The sequence below is a fragment of the Rhipicephalus microplus genome, chromosome 9 (assembly GCF_043290135.1).
Source record: "Rhipicephalus microplus isolate Deutch F79 chromosome 9, USDA_Rmic, whole genome shotgun sequence".
NCBI classification, from domain to species: domain Eukaryota; kingdom Metazoa; phylum Arthropoda; class Arachnida; order Ixodida; family Ixodidae; genus Rhipicephalus; species Rhipicephalus microplus.
Genome location: NC_134708.1, coordinates 4999785 through 5019855, shown reverse-complemented (window position 1 = coordinate 5019855; position 20071 = coordinate 4999785). Strand labels below are relative to the sequence as shown.

Genomic DNA, 20071 nt, shown 5'->3' with positions numbered 1-20071 from the left:
GAGGTTTGAGTGTATTAAGGAAAGCAGGACTAGTTGGTATGAACACATCATGGGATAGCGTAAAAAACAAACAGGAACACAATGTGTTGTCTTTCTTTCCTGTTTCTTTGTTTTGTTTTGTTTTTTTTTGCACTATACCACAATGAGAACGTGTTTTCTTTTTTTTGCAAAGTATGAGTGATGGTTCAGGACCTTTAACAAGCGAGCACTGCTGCAGCTGCTTTTTTGAAAACTGAGAGTTATTGAACAGCTTCGTCTGCACAAAGGGATGCACATGTTGCATATAGACCAGTGAATGTGAAAAGAGTGCCTCGTGTGAAAAACTTTTTCCCTCCTTTCTTTGACAGGATACCCACGATCTTCTTCACAACTGGCTCATCCAAAAAGACAAGATGTTCCAAGTGCTGGGCCCCATAGCGACCGAGCCACGCCTCGTTGCTGCCCAGACACAGCAGGTGCTGTGCATGCGAGACGAGCTGACTTCCCAGGAGCCCCTGCTGCGCCGCCTCACCACCTGCGCACAGGAGCTGCTCGACCAGCTCGACGACAAGGACGGCTCGACTGCACGACGCCTCCGTGAACAATTGGACGGCATAAAGCGGCACTGGGCCGAGATGGTGTCGAGGCTGGAGGAGCGCGAGCGTGCCCTGGGTGCGGCCACTGGAGCATCGGCCGAGTTCCAGACTGTCCTGGCTCGCCTCTTGGAAAGTTTGCAGGTAGAGTAACAAAATCAACAACTGGGCTAGTCTGTAATAATACCGCATTTACTCGTGTAATGAAGCCACTGGCAAAATGAACCCCCCCCCTCTTGGTCCTTGAAAAAAAATTTAATGCATCTATTCATTTTATTTCTGTATGAGAGCCAGTGTCATTGATGATCGGAAGAACATTAAATCAAGCGATTATATCACAAAATAATGATGAAATAAAAGGTAGAACATAGCTTAACAACCATGCTAAACAGTTGTGAGCAGCCCAAGCTTGGACGAGGTCAAAATTAAAGCTTGGTCGAAATTTAAAAGTCACGCCTTTTGAGGCAGAGCATCATCTGTCGAATGCAGGGGAGACCTCTGTGCTTATAGCACCACGCAAGCACAGCGGCAAGAAAACAAAGCAAAAAACAAAGCGCATAGCCTCCAAAACGGCGGGTTTGCGGTGCCACGCACCCGCTATCTTGGATGCCATGCAAAGCTCAACCGCGCCGATGGCGTGTTGTGCACCCGCAGCGTTTGTGCGCTGCCATCTGACGCTGCGTTTTTGTTGTCGGGTTTTGTAGTAGTGAACTTAGTTGGGCACCTGCTGCGCAGGGCGCGTTCGGGTTGTACCGTATCTACACGTTAAACCTAATGTTCGTTCACCATGCGCTGGAGCACGAGAACCGACCCGCTGGACGACACTTTGGCGTTCATCCGTGCGTGTTTGATACCGGAGAAAATAAGAAGAGCTTCAGGCTACAAAAAGAATTCGCCACGTATTTTGCGGAACAAGACAAGCAAAACCGTCATGCAGTGATGGCTACGTTTTCGATGGAGGCGAAAATACTGTAGGCCCGTTTGCTCAGATTTGGGTGCACAATAAAGAACCCCAAGTGGTCGACATTTCCCGATCCCTCCACTATGGCGTCTTTGATAATCATATGGCAGTTTTTAGGACGGACGTTAAACACCACATATCAATCGGTCAAAACTCTCACGCGAAATTCGCACTGGTATAACTCCTGTGACTTTCTTCTCCCGCGTAATGAATCCTCCCCTCCAAATTGGCGTCAACTTTTCTGAAAAAAGGCGGGTTCATTACGCGAGTAAATACGGTAGTAACAACTGATGGTGTTTAATGTCCCCAAGTCATGATATGGTAATAAGAGACGCTGTAGTGGAGTACTGTGGAAATTTCAACCTCCAGGGTTTGTTTAACATGCACCTAAGTTTAAGTACACAGGCCTCAAGCATTCTTACCCCTACCGAAAATGCGACCGCAGTAGCCTGGATTCGATCCTACGGCCTCCGAGTCAAGGTCAGCAACCGGGCTTGTTAAAGTCCCATTGAGGTTGTAGGAGGGCAAAAAACATGAACGAGAAAGCACTCGCTCCGTAGACTTCATCCGTGTTTCTAGCACTCCTATAACCTCAATGCTGGTAGCAGCCTTCCTTCAGGTGTTTCCGCACTGGCAATGAAACATTATTGATCGCAGTGTTGACAAAACGGAGTGATGACAAAATGAAAAGGCCCTTTATTTTGAGAATGCGCGGTCTCATCGCCAAAAATTTAGGCAGTGTTGTGGCACGACCGCTGGATGAAAAACAAGGTGCAGCCTGTTGCCTGCTGCCAAAGTGGCGGGACGGGCCTAGTTGATATCGCGCCTGCTCTGGCGCCACCACTCCTTCCAGGAGAAACGCTTTCACGTGCATTGCTACACAAAACATTAGGCCGTGAATAACGTGTTTCGTAGTTGCTCATCACGGGTTCAATTCTGGATCGTTATTAGAAGTACCTATTACACCACATATGTAAACAGTTTGCTCTAAGAGGGTCAATCTTTCGTGGAGTATAGACCTCAATACTCTCCATGAATGCTGCTCGTTTGATTCACCTGAAATGAAAGGGTCACTCATTCCGTTCATGGGGAGGCAATCACCGGGCAGATCTCAAGGGAATATTTTTCGGCCAATTGAAACGCACCGTGAAAGCATGCTCAATTTACACAATTTACATGCAGGTCCTTATAGTGCCTCAAGAACACCGGTTGTGTTCCAAAGACAGAGTTAAAACCAAAAGTTTACAACACAAACAAAATATGTATTCTCTGTAAAGGCATCACACAAACTTGCACAATCGGCAGGTATCAATAACAACTCACAAAATCACTGAGAAGGCCATGGGGACAAACTTTTTACTGCACTGCAAATGCAATCTCACGCACTTCCAACTGAGCAAGAATGCTTAGTGGCCTTGAATATTCTGCACACATGTGTACTCCACGATTCTTTGAATGCATCTCGAATATTTCTTTCAAGGAAACACTGTAACGAATTCCAGTGCTGGACGTCATCCTGGCGACCCTCTCAACAAAGTACTCCAGTGGCCTCATAACTCGATTTTTCAAGATCGGCTGACTGCACTACACGACTCACTCAAACCGCTCAAACATCACAACTTCTTGGTCGAGTTCACCACCCATGCTACCCTCCATCACGTCTAGTTTGGATCCTTCTCGGTTTCGCGAAATTGCGTATGGCGCATACCACGCATACCACACTGGCAGCCAGGGGAAAGTGTTTCGTCTCGCCGGTTCGTCTGCGAAGACGGTTGCCCCCAAAAAGAGGCCTTGCTCGGATGCCTCGAATTCTCCAGATCTGTGCTGGTTGGCTGTCGCGTGTGTAGAGGTTAAGGGCACGCCCTGGGCGCCTTTTTATGCTTGGTCTTTTTTTTTTTTTTTTTTTCGTTGCGCGTGCCCACGAAGTAAATGCTTGGCACGGTGATTTGATGCTGTCATCTGGAGGCGGCAATGCATGTCTGATTCAGCACTTGTTTGTGACAAAAGTGCCCTGTTCCGAATAATGCGCATCACGATATGCTCTTAAACACTCTAGATCGCAGGGGAATAAAGTGTACTTCAAAGTAGCGTCTTTTTTCGTGTTCGAGCTGCTCAGCAGCACACAACAGCTTCGCGGCATCGCATTTCTAAAGAACCGTCTGCCACAGATGTGCGCACTAAGGAATTGTGCTCTAGCACAGGAAACATGAGGCAAGCTACGCCCACACAAGATCACACACACACAAAAAAAAAGCATGAGAAAGCGCACAAAAAGGCACTCGAACAGGCAGAAATATTCACGCAACCACATTGAAACAGGAAGTGTCATCCGCTTTGATGTGTGGAGTGTCTGTGGCTTCACCAAAAAAGCGGCTAAAACTGTAAACTCTGCCAAGATGCACTCCCCCATTGACGGCGACATGAGGCAACAGGCCGCACCTTGTCGTGGTTGTGGTGGGATTGTGTCCAGCTTGTTTTATAGGCTATGCACTCAAACCTCATAACAAAGTTGCATCTTACACGAAAAAAAAGTTTGTTATATCCGTAAATTCGTTTTAGAAGTTTACTTCGTTATAACCGTTATTTCTTTATAGCTGGCTTCGTGATATTGAAGTTAGCGTGTAGGTGGAAAGCGATATAAAGATTGTAGTGGGTGCAATGATTACGAAAATAGTTATGCTGTCTCAATTAGGGTTATTAACTTGAGGTTTGAGTAAGCTTTAGTGCACTACGGTTCAGAAGTTTGAAACGAAATGTTGCATGGTATACTGGGGAGTTTTGGTCTCAGGTGGCAATGTGCTAACAACAATATTTGACCCTCAGTCAAATATGAACCAAACAGTGCTAGAAGCAAGTCAATGAATCAAATGTACAAGTTTGTAAATGAACAGCTTCTACAATTAATATAGAATAGTATTTATGTAATAGTTTATTTCAGGTAGAAACATGGGCAGTCCCTTCATTCAAACAAAGTTGTTAAAAGAATGCCTTAGTTTATCACCTTATTTGTGTGCAAGTCGTACTGGAATTATCAAGAAAACTGCGTGGGAAACTGGACGAAGGGAGACAAGAACAGCACCCTTTGTCTAAAATTTTTGCTCAGTTTTCTTTATGATGGAACACCAACTCACCCAACAGTCAATTCTGCTAAGTCATTCTGGAAATTGTTTGCACACCCATTATTTTTCGTGGCGATTTTGAGGCAAATGTCAATAACTTCTTGGATTGGATACCATAAGTGGTGCTTTCTTTTTTTTTCGTCAATGCCTGCAGGGTGTTGGCGATGATTTCGAGCGCCTCTCGGAGGCTGGAGACTGTGAGGCCCAGCTTCGTCGCCTGGCAGCCCTGGAGGAACGCCTCGAAGCCCAGCGACCACCACTGGCTGAAGCCGAAGCCAGAGCCGAGAACCTCTGTGAGCTGCTCTCTGATGCAGCCTCACGCTCTGAGGTCAGGGCTCGCTTGGGCAGTGCACAGAAGCTCTACAATGGCCTCAATCGCAAGATCAGTGAGTCAATTCATTACTGGATATGCGTACATTTGGCTGGGTTTTGTTTGCACAGTACTGCTCGTCACTTGCCAATTGAACTAGGCTCATGCGAATGTCGCTTATTTTGGCTTGAACCAGTCAAAGCGAATCGTAACTCATGTTCTTGAAAAATTTTGAAGCGCATGTGAGTAGTAGCAGGATTTTAATGCAAACTGTAAGTGTGAAATAATGTTGGTTCTTAAAATTTGCCATACTCAGCCTATATAAGCCCACATTATATACTTTTATGTTTCAAAATAAAGGTAAGAAAATAAATAATTTGGGTGCAAGTAATATGCGCATTTAACATGAAAGTTTCGCTTCGGGGCAGTATGTTTTTTTACTTGAATTGATGATTTTGCGGCATAGCAGCACTTTGCTGTAATGAAAATGCCTCTTTAGGTGTGTTACATACAGTAAAATACGTCTATTACATTGAAATTGCATAGAAGTTTCTTAAATTTTAAAATTTTAAATTCATGTTGAAGTGAGTTCTAGTACTGTAATAGACATTCGAATATTTGCACAGGCCTAATTTGAACATAGTCAAGCAGCCAAAGCACTGTTCTGACTCTTTAGCATACTTATGTAATTAATTAGGGAATGAACATAAATCGAAATACAGTTGAATCTCATTAATTCAAACACGCTTAATTCGAGCATGCTTAATTCGAACTTCTGGTCAATTCGAACTCACAATGAGGTCCCGTCAAAGCTATGTGTATTCCAATGGGCGAAAATGCTCGGTAATTCGAATGCCCAAGTACTTCCGACAGTTAATTTGAACATAACGCGCTCTGAAAATGCTTCCAGCACCCAGCCCAATCCCGCCGCGGCACCTGCCATACTTCAACACTGCCCGCGAAGGAAATGAAAAGGAAAGAAAAGGCTGCGGTGGAATGTTTGCTCTCTCTCAAATGCCGATCTGCGACGCACTCGTGTCACGCTTCTCCCTTTTCCGTCCCTGCCATGTAAAGACCCTTCTTCCAACACCGCACGTGACAACTGAAAGGAGGAAAAAAAAAAAAGCTGTCGCTAGGTTGAGTGAAAAAAAAAAAAAAAGTTGTCGCTGGTTTGAATTAATGTGGGGTTGAAGGAAAGAAAAAGGCACTATCTTCTGCAGCCCTTGCCTCTTGTGGGAGCATGGCTCTGCGCCTTGAGGCGGGGGGGGGGGGGTCTCCCTCAGACGCGGTGCCAGGCTTCTCCCTTTTCCTTCCCTGCCACGTGGCTCTTCTTCTTTCAACGACGCGCGTGAAGAGAGCAAAAAAAAAAAAAAAAAAGCTGTCGTGGAGTGTTGGTTTTCTCACAAATGTCGATTTGCTTGTCTCCGCGTGGAGATGTTTTTCTTTTCTCGTCACGTACTGGCCGTGCTGCGGCTGCATAGCGGAGAGCGGGAAGCTCCGCTACGCAGTTGTTCTTGTCGTCGTCTTTAGAAAGTGTCGGCGCTGGACATTTCCGCGCGCAACTTCTCTTGCCAAGAGAATACTGAAGCCGAAGTAGAAATGCTTTGGAACCTGCGTGCGAAATTGTTTGCAGATTGGAACCTGCGTGCGAAATTGTTTGCAGATTGTTGCGAAATTGTGTGCAGATGTGCACCACCGATTACTTCAATTACGGATGTCCTGTGATTTGTGAATAAATGCAAGTCTTCTGAAACTTCCCCCTCGTGTCTTAGCTCAACGCACACGCACCACTGCATGCAGAGTTTATTTAGCTTTCATTAATTTGAACTTCTTTTAATTCGAACTAATTTTCGCGCCCCTTTAAGTTCAAATTAATGAGATTCGACTGTAATTTAGCTCGGAGATTTTTACATATGCACTTTCTTTAAAACATGTAAGAACCTTGAAGTGGTGTTTAAGTGGGTATGGGCACAAGCAACATGTGCCTTTTTTTGTTTTTGTTTTGCAACGCCAAGTGTCACTGCCTATAACTTTAGTTTTCCGATTATACAATGGTTTTCCATGATCCACTCAGAATCGAGTAATTAGAATTCTTTTGTATGTAATGATATTATGATCCCCATTTTTTTGCATTCAGAGCTGATGTTCATTCATGAATTGTTCTCAGACAACCGCAAAGCTGAATTGGAGTCATCATTGAAGGAGGACCGAGGCTTCTTTTCGAACTGTGACAGCATTCAGGACTGGCTTCGTGGCATTCAAATGAGCCTTGCTCCCGACCTGAAGATCTCTGCCGACACAGACATTCTTCACAAGCAGGTCACTGAGTTCGAGGTACGTCGCTTCCATGCATAATATTTATGTGACATTGTTCGTGAGTACTGTGAAGTCTACCGCAGTCCTTGCTTGGGTTTCTTGAGATGTGGCAACAGCAAAGACACGGTCAGCTAGATTTGACAAGCGCTTTCCTGTTACTTCTTTATGCTACGCACTTGAGCATGTTGCACACCCACACACTACGTCAAATTCCTACATGCTCCTAAGAAAATTCGAACTAAATTAAATTAGACCCATATTTGCAGCAAAAGCTTTGTCATATTGAGAGTTCTATTAAAAGGGTACATGGCTCTTGACATCTTTTTATAAACTGTGGATAAATATTGACAAAACTGAGTTGGTGTTTGCAGTTTTTCGCAGTTTTTGTGTTCAGTATGTAGTTTTTGAAATATCAAGCATTTCATGTGCATTTTTGGGGCAAGATTTTCTTTGAAGCTGAGTCGAGTAATTCTGCACATCAAAATAGTTTGGAATTGCAACTGTATGCAGTTAAACAAGGATAGATGTTATAAACCTATTCCAACAAGAGCCTTGGTAGGTTTATCATTCAAGAGTGACTTGATGTGATGCTAAATGAAAACCAGCATAAGGTACTGTAAAACAAAGAAACAGGCCCTCAGTGTTTCTATTCTTCATTGATGTCACACTGGGATATTGCTCAACGATGTTAGCATACCATTATTTTGGTTCAAGTGGGTTTATAGGATCTATTCTTGCCTTGAGAAGTCTGACATCTAATTTCAGTATAGACCGCTTAAAACGTAAGTCGCGGGAGTCGCGAATGTCCGCACTATAAGTGGTACCGCACCATAACCAAAACAAACTTTTTTAAGGGCTGCACTTGCGGAAAACGTGTTGAACATGCAGTTTCTCGTGTCTGAAAATCGAAACGTGCGATGCGTGCTTGCTAACATTTAAATTTTTGAATGTTAAAAGAATTTAACGTCCAAAGACACGCATTGCCCATGAAATGAACCGGAAAGGGTGGGGGGGGGAAGGGGGGAGGATGTTTAACAAATCAAAGCACCATCGTGAAATTCACCGACTACTAGACCAGCTCGATCATACACATTACATACAAACTATGTCGAATCGCGTCCGGAATTTGACACATTGAAAGACGCCAGCCATTCTATTTCATGGGTGCGCACCCGATTTAAGACATCGCAATCGAATCATGAATTACTATTTGAGTGCTACAGGTACCGTCCTCGTTTTCATTAACGATATGTATCCCTTCCCGTCAAGTGCGGCCACCGCAAAAAGTTTTGTTGATTTCGTACCGAACCGCAACTAACATTCACATGCCCGCCATCGGCCGAAGCGCATTCAACGCCGATTAGACCTAGCTTGCCGTTAGGTATGTTGTCGCGGAAAGCTTGTCCAAAACATGAGGATTCGGCATCATAAAGATCACACTAGCAGTGAACCGAAAACCGCATGCGTGATACGAAGTTCGCGTTTGCGGCCAGGAGATCAGCAACGACGGTCGACAATTCGCCACGCTTGCCTATGACAGTGCACTGGCAGCAAAAAGGAAAGCTTGCGTCGTAAAGCCGTAATAGGTTTTCAATATACGGACGAGGAGGCGAACGCGATATTTGTTGCAAACGCGATAACGACAAAGTGAGGCTCTTTTCTATTGAGGCTTGATGTGCAGCGCAATGGTAGAAGCAAGAATGCAGTTGCTTCGGTTGGTTTTGTCGTGCAGCCGGCGTACAAGAGCCTACTCGACAAAGAGCATGAGGTGCACCTGGTGCTGAGCAAGGGGGCGGACATGGTGACCCGCATGAGCCGCAAGCAGGAAGCCCAGCAGCTGCGAACTCGTCTGGACGGCCTGCGCCGCGGCTGGGACCAGCTTCGCAAGGAGGCCACCGACAGGTGCACACTCTTACCTGGTTGTCGGTATTAACGTGAGCTCGTTTCGCAGAAATTCTAGCTTTGATGTCAGCGTCGTTGGTTGTGAGCGAAAAATTATCTTTGCGCGGCTCAAAAATCAAGTATCTTTGTGTGACCGGAAAAAAAAATCGAGAAATATCCCAATAAAATGAATGATTAAAAATTTTGGGTCTGAGTGGGAATGGAACCCGGGTTGTTTGCGTGACAAGCGGGTGTTCTACCACACAGCCATGTCTCTGCTTGTGAATACAGTAAAAATAACTTCCTCTGCTTGGAAATACAGTTAAAGTTACTTTCATGCTTTATAAATATTGTGTAAATATATACAGTAATACCTCGTTAAGTTGTAAAAACCAAGGAAAATTTCGAGATAAGCAAAGTTGCGCAAAACGCGGGGAAAAATCGACCGCTTTTTAGCAAAATCACTTACGGGCTCTTCAGCAGTAGTTTCTAACGTTTCCTCTCGTGAAAGTTTACAAGAGAAAAAAAAATATCACACAAAAGGCGTTAACCGGCTGGATTTTCCAGCACTGCCATTTTATTTAGCGGAGAAAAACTGCCTAGTGCTTGTCTGCTTTGCGGTCGTGCTTGGGACTAGGAAGGCGTCCTCCAGCTGCTTCACGCATCGCATCAGATGATTTTCCCCGCCGCTGCACTTCATCAATGCTGTGGTGATGGGAATGTTAGCTGCTCTGGCATTTCGCAGCCACACCATCAACGCCGCTTTCGCTGGCTGGAGAAGCTATGATGTCCATTGAGTACCTTCTGCTTGTTCTTTAGCACTGTTAAAAGCGTAGACAAAGTGATGCCAAACTCTTACGTGATGGTTTATTTTTTTCGTCCTCCTTTTTCCACTTCCTTAATTAGGGCAATGTTCTTTCTAGCGTTAGCAACTTGCACTGCTTTTGCGACGCCGTGCTTGCCACGCTCACACTAAGCCGCCGCTCCTTAAAGTCGCCGTTAAATCCGTACCGTGTGCGTTGCGCAGATTAAATTGAACGGAAATCACACCATCAAACGACGCGACTACGCCAAGCGTGGGGCAAAGAGCGATGCCTGCTGTGTAAGAGTCACATAACCTGCCACAGGGTTGCTCGACAAAGTTGATATGCTGCTAAGCTCAGACATTAAGTTCGTGGAAAGTATCGACGTAACGGCAGGTGCAGCTAAATAAGAAATAAAATGTTAAAATTTGATGGATTTCAGGCATTGCAGCATCGGGGAAATCTTGTGTAATGGCCTGGTGGCGGAATTTTTGGTCCACTCCCTCTCAAGATATTGAGATATCCGCAATCCGATCCAGAAATACTTCGAGATAAAGGGAAAAAATCCATGGGACGTAACGGAGAAGGTTCGGTGCCACGAAAAATTTCGACTTGGCCAATTTTTCGAGATATGCGAGTTCGAGTTAACGGGGTATTGCTGTCCTTTATACATGCTTCACAATACATTATGAAATATCGCCGTAATAATGCGTAGTACACGCGTACATTGCCATCAAGTGGCAGAATATGGAATTATTATAATGACTTTATGGATTAAAGCCAGTCACACTCTAGTCACACACGTTACTGCACCCTTAAGTCCACGTGGTGGGTGCATAGTAAGTTTGAAAGATTTCATACACTAATTGTCTGAAGTACGCACTAGTAACAGAATATCGCTGTCGCATTCAACTCTTAAGCCTATGGGTCCCCCATTTTTTAAATTTATTTATAGATATTGCCGTCTAAATAAATACGTTGTATGACCATAGAAAAATGGCACATTTTCCCATGAAAGTAAAGGGAGAGGGGGGGGGGGCATACAAAGTAACAACAAGTCACTTTGCAAAAGGAATTGAAAAAATGCTACTGATAATTGTGATAGTCCCTAATAAAACATATGAGCATAGCTCCAGACAAAGCTATTTCACAGGTCACGCCAATCATTACCCTGGTAAAAATTGAGAACAAGAGAATGCTTGGTTTGTACAGAGGAATTTTTCTAGTGGTGGCGATGCAGGCAATGTAGCGCATGGCCCATAGGTCCAGAGCACACAGCGGCACTTTGTTTTCATATGCCGTGTAGAGGCGCTCATCACGTGCCCTAATAATTATGGTGAAATGTACGCACCTTTTCTGCTGAACATGAACTTGCATTTAACTGATGCAGACTACAAGCTTTTAAAAGCTCATTCATTTTTTGCTTGATTGAAGTATCTATCATTTATGAGAAGTTGAATAAGCGATAAAAGCAACTCTCAAGGAAGTAGAGAAGTGGAAATATAAGGGCTTGCTTTTCTTTGTTATACACAATATAATGTAAGGGCTCGTTTTTTTTTGGTTAGACACAGGACAAGACCCATTCATAGCAAAGGTCTCGTTCTGGCAAACTGGATGCCTCAAGCTATACCTAGCGCATAGGCAGGATAACCGATGATTATTGAGGGTAACTGACTGGATTCCAAGAGAAGGCAAATGCGTTATGGAGAGACGGAAGATTAGGTGGGCAGATGAGATTAAGAAGTTTGCAGGTAAAGTTAAACCCGTTTATGGTAGGTATGCTCTGTGCATCAGTTCTTGTCTTTCATGTGAGATGTCTATAAGCAGGGTACCATGTATGCATTTCCTTATCAACCCGTATTTTACTGTAGGCACACTGGTTTCTCTTATACCCATTTGTCTCTCATATCAGTGTCTCTTATAAAGGGGTCCGACAGTGAAATCCCTCTATAAGAGACAAATGGGTATAAGAGACTCCAGTGTGCCTATAGTAAAATACGGGTTGATAGGAAAATGCCTACGAGGTACGCTACTTACTAGAGACATCTCATATAGAAGACAAGAATTGCTGCCCAGAGCATGCCTCCTATAAAGTGGTTTAACTGTATTACCCTCACATCAATTTTTTTTTATTTTTTAGCTTAAAAGCTTGTTGTACAGACTTATTTGTTTGATGTATAGGAAATTTTTAAATGTTAACGTATTTCACAGGCTGTTACTCGCATTGTACCGAAAGTCAGATCCTGCTACTATTTAAAGTTGTTTCACTTCCCTGGATGCAAAAAAGAAAATTGAATTAGCACAGGCCTTGGTTAGTTTGGTCATGACAAATACTCCCCTTTTTCTTCGTAATATGCGATATATATACTATATGAATTCAGTTGGAAATTATTTGACCAAAATTGCTATTGCCTTCGAATTTGCTTCGAACCGAAAATTAATCCTAGTTTCTTCACATTCCTAGTTTCTTCACATTCATATGACAGTTACTGCAAACATGCCCTATGCTTTCCATTGCTTTCTTGTCTGTGTGTTCTAATTAGTGCCATGTCAAAAACAAAGAAAAACAAGCCCTTAAAATTCCCCTTGTTTCGTTTATTGCATGGAAGTAGCTGCCTTGTGACTCTTTTCTTTCCATTTGGACAGACACACACGACTGCAGAGGGCGTTTGAGAACTGCAAGAAGTTCAACGCAGCCTTCAACAAGTTCGGGCCTTGGCTGCAGTCGGCTGAGGGCCGCTTGTCCACTCTGACCTTGGTCAACTATCAGCGTGCGGAAGTCGAGAGACAGGCCAAGGAGCTGCAGGTGAGCACTGCTTCTTCACTGCCTCTGCTCGGAAGGGTGTTGATGTACTGCTACAAACATTGAAAAAATTTTTTTCCTTGTTTTCTCTTCTTATCTACTGTATTTGCTCAGGTAATCCTCATACTGTCATAATTACCCCCCCCCCCCCACATTGCATAACAAAAATAGAATTTTTTTATTCCACGAGTAATTATAGTATTCCCAAAAATCGCAGTAGTAATGTTGTTTGCTTCTTCAAACAACCCTTCATGATGATACCAAGCGGCAGCCTAATGTAATCTCTTGAACATGATGCGTACTATCAACGCATGGAGCTTCAATCTTATCTAAATCAAGCGAAAGTGAAAAGTATGCGTTGTGGCGTGCTAGTCCGTGTAGCATACATTGTTGCATCTTTTCTGTGGTTACGCTACAGGGTGATATGGAAGCTACACGTCTGCTTTCAAGTTGAAAGTGATTGATCCTGCACTAAACAACGGCAGCATCGCCATCAGCAGGCACTTTGGAGTCAAGTTTTGTGTTTACTACTGGTGACTGAGCACTAGCAACTGAAAGCCACCGAGACGCATCCGGCCTTCTATGTGCCAAAGACTGGGATGGATGGTTAACTTTTGTTTTTTCAGAAGGCAAATGCGGACGATTCCATGTTCAATGGCCTTCAGCTCAAGGTTTATGACGACCAGTAATATCCTCAAGTTTAGAAGGCACTTCATCATTACGCAGGGGTGCAACAGCTGCGCCAATTGCGCTAATTTGATACAATTCCCTTTCGTTGTTCTGAGCTGCGTCAAAATCGCGAAATTTGCTGAAATTGCACCACACTGCTCCAAAATTCCCAACCAGCCTAAAAATGATCTCGCGTGCGTTAATTTTAGTGAGAAATCGAGGCCACATTGGCCACCTGCACTTTGCATCATCAATCAAACCAAGCAGCCGACTCTAAACTTAAAACACAGTGTAAGTTATATACTTGCTAGGTGAAGACACTCGCGAATCATGATTAACCAGATGAAGTATAAGATGAAGTAACAACGCCATGTGCCCATTGGTTCGCGGACCGTAGAGGATACCTATCTGTGAGTTGACGAAACATCAAGCCAGAAAAAAAAAAAAGGCGTTGCCTCAGCCATCAACAATTCACGGAAAGTACGAGTTTCCCAGTCAGGAAAACGTGGGTATGGCAGGTTAAGAACGCATGTTGCGTTTTCCACTCGCGAACAAGGTCGACATTTTCGAACGCCGTCATTGCCAGCCACCACGTTTGTTGCCATAGCTATGACACATAAATAATTTTTTTTTTTTTTACTTGATGTTGCGTTGTCCCCGTGTTAGATGTCCGTCGCCTTGCCAACGGGCCAGCACCGTTGTTACTCTACTGGTCGAACACACCTTGCAAGCAAGCCAAACATTTTGGCCCCCTGAACCTAACCTCATCGTCAAGGGGAAAAAAAAAAGGTGGGATGGGCGGTTGTGGAGCAGTTCGAAAGTTTCTTGGCCTTGTTCTAACCCATGCAAAACGCTGCTTAAACCACCTTCACCGCAGTACACTGGTATCCCGCGGAAAAAAAAAAAGTCTTGTCTTGTAATTTGGTAGGGGCTGCTAGCACTAATCAAGGAATGCAGCACATTTTTACAGCAAAAGCTGTTATGAGATCACAATTCAGGTCACGCGCATTTGTCCGCCGCCACCGCTGCTGCTGCCAGTGTCCGTAACCATATCGCGCGAAATTAGAAAAACAAAAACCTAGCACCAAAGACACAGTGGTGCTCGAAATCCGAGTTCGCTGGGTGCCAGCCCAGTATTCTACCACTGAAGTACCTTGGTGCTTGTGACTTGTTGGCAAACTTGCCTTAGGCAGGCTTGATGTCGGGAAAGCAATCTTGTTAATATGACTTATAAAGCGTTTCATTACAGTGAAAGAACAACCAGTCGTCGTCGCACAATGCAAATAGCCTAACAAAGGCCATCTAATGCTACAACCCATTACAAAAGCTCGTTCTTGTTGCCCTATTAACTTTGGCGCATATTCACTTCAGCCATAATTCCTCGTCGTCATCAGCCACTGCATGAACAATTGGCACGAAATTCTTTGCAAGTGTTTAGCGGATACCACGCTTCTCAGAAAAATGTCGAAAAATAGCGTAGCAAATGCCGGCCTACTACCCCAAAAAATTTTAGTATTAATGCCCTAGTGGGTATCAAGCAAGTGTGCTTGCAGTAGTCTCCCAATGAGTCTTTTGAAAAGGCTCTGAAAGGCCACTCTTCTAGCTTTCCCTGTGACTGTGCTGCGCCTTCCGTGCAGGCCTGGAGTTTTTTAATTACTTATGCATTTATGCACCGGTGGCATCTAAAAGAGTTGCCGGCAGTCGTTTGGAGAAGCGAACGACACTTCTGTGTGCCCCCCCCCCCCCCGAAAAAGAAAATCTTGTGCAACAGTTTTTCTTTTGCCATCTCCACTCCTTTGTTTTACGAATCTCCTGAATTTCAAGGTCATCAGCTTGGCAGAGCCACATTTGAGTTCAGAGGGTCTGTAAAGAGATTCCGCTGGCACGACAAATGCTAATGTGGACTTCATTGTTTACTCAGTGCAGTAATTTAAAATTCTACTTTTTTTGAAATAGCAGTGCTCATATTCACTATGTACCATTAAGGTGGGTTGAATGTTTTGTACATATATTTTTTTAAATGTAAGCCTTCTTTTTTATACTGCATCAAATTTGGTCTTTCATAAGAAATTTTTTTTCCCATAGCTTGCTCTAAGTTTGGATTTCAGCACTCCAAAAAGTATCATTTTGCTGCTCCAAAAATTGCTCCAAATTCTATTTTGGCTGTTGCACACCTGCATTACATCAAAGTGCATCCACGCAAAGACCCTTGAGACAGTGGCTTTAGTGTTTGAAAATTAATCTTGCTTGGTGTTAAACCTGTGGTTTATTATTAAGATAAGCCTTGATTAGTACTTCTCAAAGCTTGCAGGGTTCATGCGGTTCTAGCACAAATTGAGTCCATTAGCAGTCTTAGTTCTCATTTGTATACATTGGCCAAGTATTTTTGTCATTACATTCTACTACATTTTCTACTGCACTGTATAACTCAACTGTAGTGAGTGACCTTTATTTTTTTCTGTTTCTGGTAGTACATGCAGTGTAGATGAGGAAAAGTGTGGTTTGGGTGGCTCATGCCATCAACCTCTTTCAGGCCTTCAAAAATGATTTGTCAAGGCACAGCCAAGAGTATGACAGTGTACGCAACCTGGGCGAAACATTCCTTGCGGGCTGCGACGTTGACAAGGAGGGTGTCAAAAAGGACTTGGACATGCTTCGCACCCGCTGGGAGAAACTGAACCACGGTGAGCAAGCCTATTTTATTGCCCTGTAAGCTAGGGAATTCTTGAAATCTTTTGCAAGCACCCTTTTTTTGTCGCTGTGTTGTGGGCATTTGTTTGATTTAAAATAGCTGATATGATTCTTTTTTCTTGAGCGCGGTCTACATTTCAAATGAACTTGCTGTCAGTGTAGTTGATAGATGTTGTTTAAAAAGAAAAGAAATCTGTCTCATGGTGCAATACAGCTTCATAGCCTGCTATAGTAGACATTGTTATTTCTTAACTGGTTATATCCATTTAGGCTTCAATTTCGCAGTCAGTGCATGTATACCTTTTTATAGACTCAAGCATTCATTATTTCTACCCTAGCACATGTCAATCGATTATTCAAACTACTTCACTAACCAGCAAACGTGTGCTTTACCCTTATGGTAATAGTAGTGACCTCTTCAGTTGCAGCATTCATCTTGACAGATCTTCGGGTACAGCAAATGCATAGAACAATCAACATTTATCACCTTTTGTGAAGAATGCCTCTATGGTGCAAGCAGATATAAAACCGAAACAGTGTTACGTATCCGAAACAGGGACTCCTATCATTTTTTGCCTTAGCTTCTGTGGAAAAGGGGATGTGATTTGCCATTGGTTGTCCCTGCAACTGGTGCAGGTGTGACCGAGAGAAGCCGTCAGTTGGACGAGGTTTCGAGCAAGCTGTGCGAGTTCCAGGAGAAGGCTGGCGAGTTGGGCCATGGCCTGCAGCGACTCGAGGACAAACTCGCGTCCCACGATGCTCTGGGTGAGGCGGCACGCAACCCTCGCCTCCTCGACCGCCTGCAGGGCATGGCACGCGAAGCTGATGAGCTGCGCCGTGGCCTGGATCGACTGCGTGCATTCACCGACACATGGTTGGCCTCGGCCTCGCCAGATTGTGACACGTCACACATCCGCAGCCAGCTTGATGCACTGGTTCGTCGGCACCAGCAACTGGCACACGACCTGCAGGACCGCTGTGGACAGCTTGAAGAAGCAGGAACGGTAGTGGCCCAGTACCATGTGAGTACATGGTGTACATTCTGTGTTAAGAATAGAGGACGTACCTGTAATTTGTTAGGTTTCAGCGTTAAGAGCACAAAAATGATGGAGGTTTTAGGATGTTTAAGTACAGGCTTTTCATTGCAGCTCATTTGTGCCATCTTTTGTGCTTTGAAATGGTAAACATGTAATGAAAAATAATTATTTGAAACCTGAACAGTAGTACTGCTTGCAGTAGTCCTAACATTGAGAACAGATGTTGTTTCTGGCTGACCAAGGGCAGTGTTTAGTCAAAGTTGCAGGGGCAGGACATTTCAGCCTGTGCAAGTCTTACCCTTTTTCTGTATATTTCCCTTTTTCACCTACGCTATAGGCCAAGGTAAAGACTGCCCAACAAGACTTGAGCAACTTAGAAGAAGAGTTGGAGAGCATGGGCCCTATCGGACGAGACATAAAGACGGTTCGAAGCCAAATCGATCAAGTGAAGGTGAGCTTGCTGGCCCCTGTGATTGCAGTTTGGTAACGGAGATTGCATCTTTGCTTTGCAGAGTTTCCAAGAACGTCTCTCATCTGCTGCTCGTGAAGTCGACAAGGCAGAGCAAGAATGCCAGGAGCTCATTTCTCAGGGATACACTCAGGATGCCAAGGGTGCCCGAGCACAGGTGAGCACAGCATAGAACATTTTAAGGAAGCATTGCGATGTTGCATAGGGGCTTCCCTTGGCTTATTTGTTTAGGCTGAAGAACATCTTTTGTATTTGCAACACTTAATGGCCTTTTTTTTGGTGTCTAATATCTGTTGTCATTGCACGTCACATCATATTTCACTCCTGTAATGCTGTCTCAGTTTTCAAAGATGTTTGAAATGTCAATTTGCGCCTGTATACAGTGCAGACTACTTATAACGTAATCGCTTATAGTGCAGAACTGCTGATAATGCGGTCTTTTTTCTACTCCCGTTTACCCTCCCATAGAATCCCATGTATACACATACCGTTTATTGTGCAGTCCCCCAGGAAGAAAGACCGGTTATAATGCGGTTGCTGAATATTGTGACAAACGTGGTAGCGAGTTGCGCTGGGGGCGCCACTGGGAAGCGAAGATGAGGTCGTTATGGAGGAGGAGGGGAGACGGAGTACGAAGGGCGGAGAGAAGAAAAAGAAAATAAAAAAATGACCGCAAGCATTGCGTAGCCTCACCGAGTAAGGGGGAAGACTGTTGCCTCGGTGACCAATAAACCTTTGCACTAGCGCATACGCAGCTACAGCGCACTACGTAGCTTGCCCAGCTTCGGTTGCAAACTGCTCAACGTGGCATGTGTGATCCCGTCCTTATCAACTACATGCGCTTAAGTTTCCTGTCTGGAAAGACGTCGTTATCGCGCTTGCAACAAATATCGCATTTGCTTCCTCGTCTGTATATTGAAAACCTATTACAGTTTTATGACGTAAGCTTTCACTTGCGCTGCCAATGCGCTGTCGTACATAAGCGTGGAAAGTTGTCGACCGTGTTGCTGATCTCTCCGCCGGGAACGCGAACTTCATATCATGCACGCAGTTCTTGGTTCACTGCTAGTGCGATCTTTTTGATGACGAATCCTCATGTTTTGAACAAGCTTTCCGCGACAACATACCAAACGGCAAGCTAGGCCTAATCGGCGTGCGTTGGTTGTGCTTGGATCGGTAACGGACGCGTGCATCTAAGTTGCGGTTTGGTACCGAATCAACGAAACTCTTTGCGGCGGTCGCACTTGACGAGAAGGGAGATATATCGTTAATGAAAACGAGGGTGGCACGTTTAGTGCTCCAATAGTGGTTCGCGATTCGGATGTGATGTCTTAAATAGGGAGCGCGCCCTCGAAATGGAATGGTTGGTGCCTTTCAATGCGTCAAGTTCTGGACATGATTCGACATAGTTTCTGTGTAATGCGCATAATTGAGGCGATCCGGTAGTCGGTGAATGTCCGCGATGGTGCTTTCATTTGTTAGACACCCCCTCTCCCCATTTTCGCGTTCATTTTATTGGCAACGCATGTTTTTGGACGTTAAATTCTATTAACATTTAGAAATTTAAATGTTAGCAAGCAAGCATCGCATGTTTCGATTCTCGGACATGCAAAGCTGCATGCACAACACGCTTTGCGCAAGTGCGGCTCTTGAATAAGGTTGTTTTGGTTATAGTGCAGTACCACTTATGGTGCGGATATTCGCGACTCCCGTGACTTGCGTTATAAGCAGTCTATACTGTACAATACATTTTTAATATAATTTTACAATACATGATTGTTACATTGCAGAGACTTAGCTTTTTAGTGTAAATAATTGTGCCTCATTAACCAAGAGTACTGCTAAAATCGGAACCACCTAATTGTTAAGGTTGTAGGGCCAGCTGGCCTACAAGCACGCTGGAGAGCAGCGTGATAATGGAGGTGTTCACTTTGTCAGGTGGAGACGCTGCGTAGGCAGCTCAACAGACTGGAGGAGCGGGCGCGTGGCCGCCACAGCTCCCTGGAGGCCATGCTGGCCAAACTGGAGAAGTTCTATGAGGACCTACACACAACTCAGAGGCGTGTTGAAAGCGCCTTGGGAGAGGAGCACACCTTCCGGCCCGTGGCTGCTGACGTGGAGAGCTTGCGTAGTCAGCAGGAGCAGTTTAAGGTCAGCTGTTTTTCTTATACGGAGCCATTGCTGCTAGTTGCGCATATTGCCTCTTTTAAGTGCCATGCAAGACACTTGGTGTTTCGCATCAACAATGGGGTGATACCTTCTGAAGTGCAAACTTTGTTTGGGTGTGTCAGGCCATCACTGGGCCACTGAAGAAAGATTTGCCGGATTCGGAAATTGGAGATGTGGCGACAGATTTGCTTTCTTCAAGACTGTTTGCGTGTCAAATGCTGCAAATTGGATACTGGGTGGTTTTCTCACCGTGGGTTAAAGGTGGCACGCT

The 20071-nt window shown here is 44.5% G+C and overlaps 1 protein-coding gene across 13 annotated transcripts in view; it reads left to right on the top strand.

The window, feature by feature from the left end:
• The window catches only part of shot (dystonin-like protein short stop), a 710700-nt gene that overhangs the window by 206090 nt on the left and 484539 nt on the right, over positions 1–20071 (top strand). For all 13 annotated transcript variants that reach the window (XM_075874376.1, XM_075874375.1, XM_075874379.1 and 10 more), the window contains 10 exons: positions 348–716; positions 4807–5038; positions 7130–7296; positions 9011–9180; positions 12609–12768; positions 15968–16118; positions 16762–17147; positions 17500–17613; positions 17675–17788; positions 19570–19782. In XM_075874376.1, the coding sequence (XP_075730491.1) occupies positions 348–716; positions 4807–5038; positions 7130–7296; positions 9011–9180; positions 12609–12768; positions 15968–16118; positions 16762–17147; positions 17500–17613; positions 17675–17788; positions 19570–19782 (2076 nt within the window). The remainder of the gene's footprint in view (positions 1–347; positions 717–4806; positions 5039–7129; positions 7297–9010; positions 9181–12608; positions 12769–15967; positions 16119–16761; positions 17148–17499; positions 17614–17674; positions 17789–19569; positions 19783–20071) is intronic.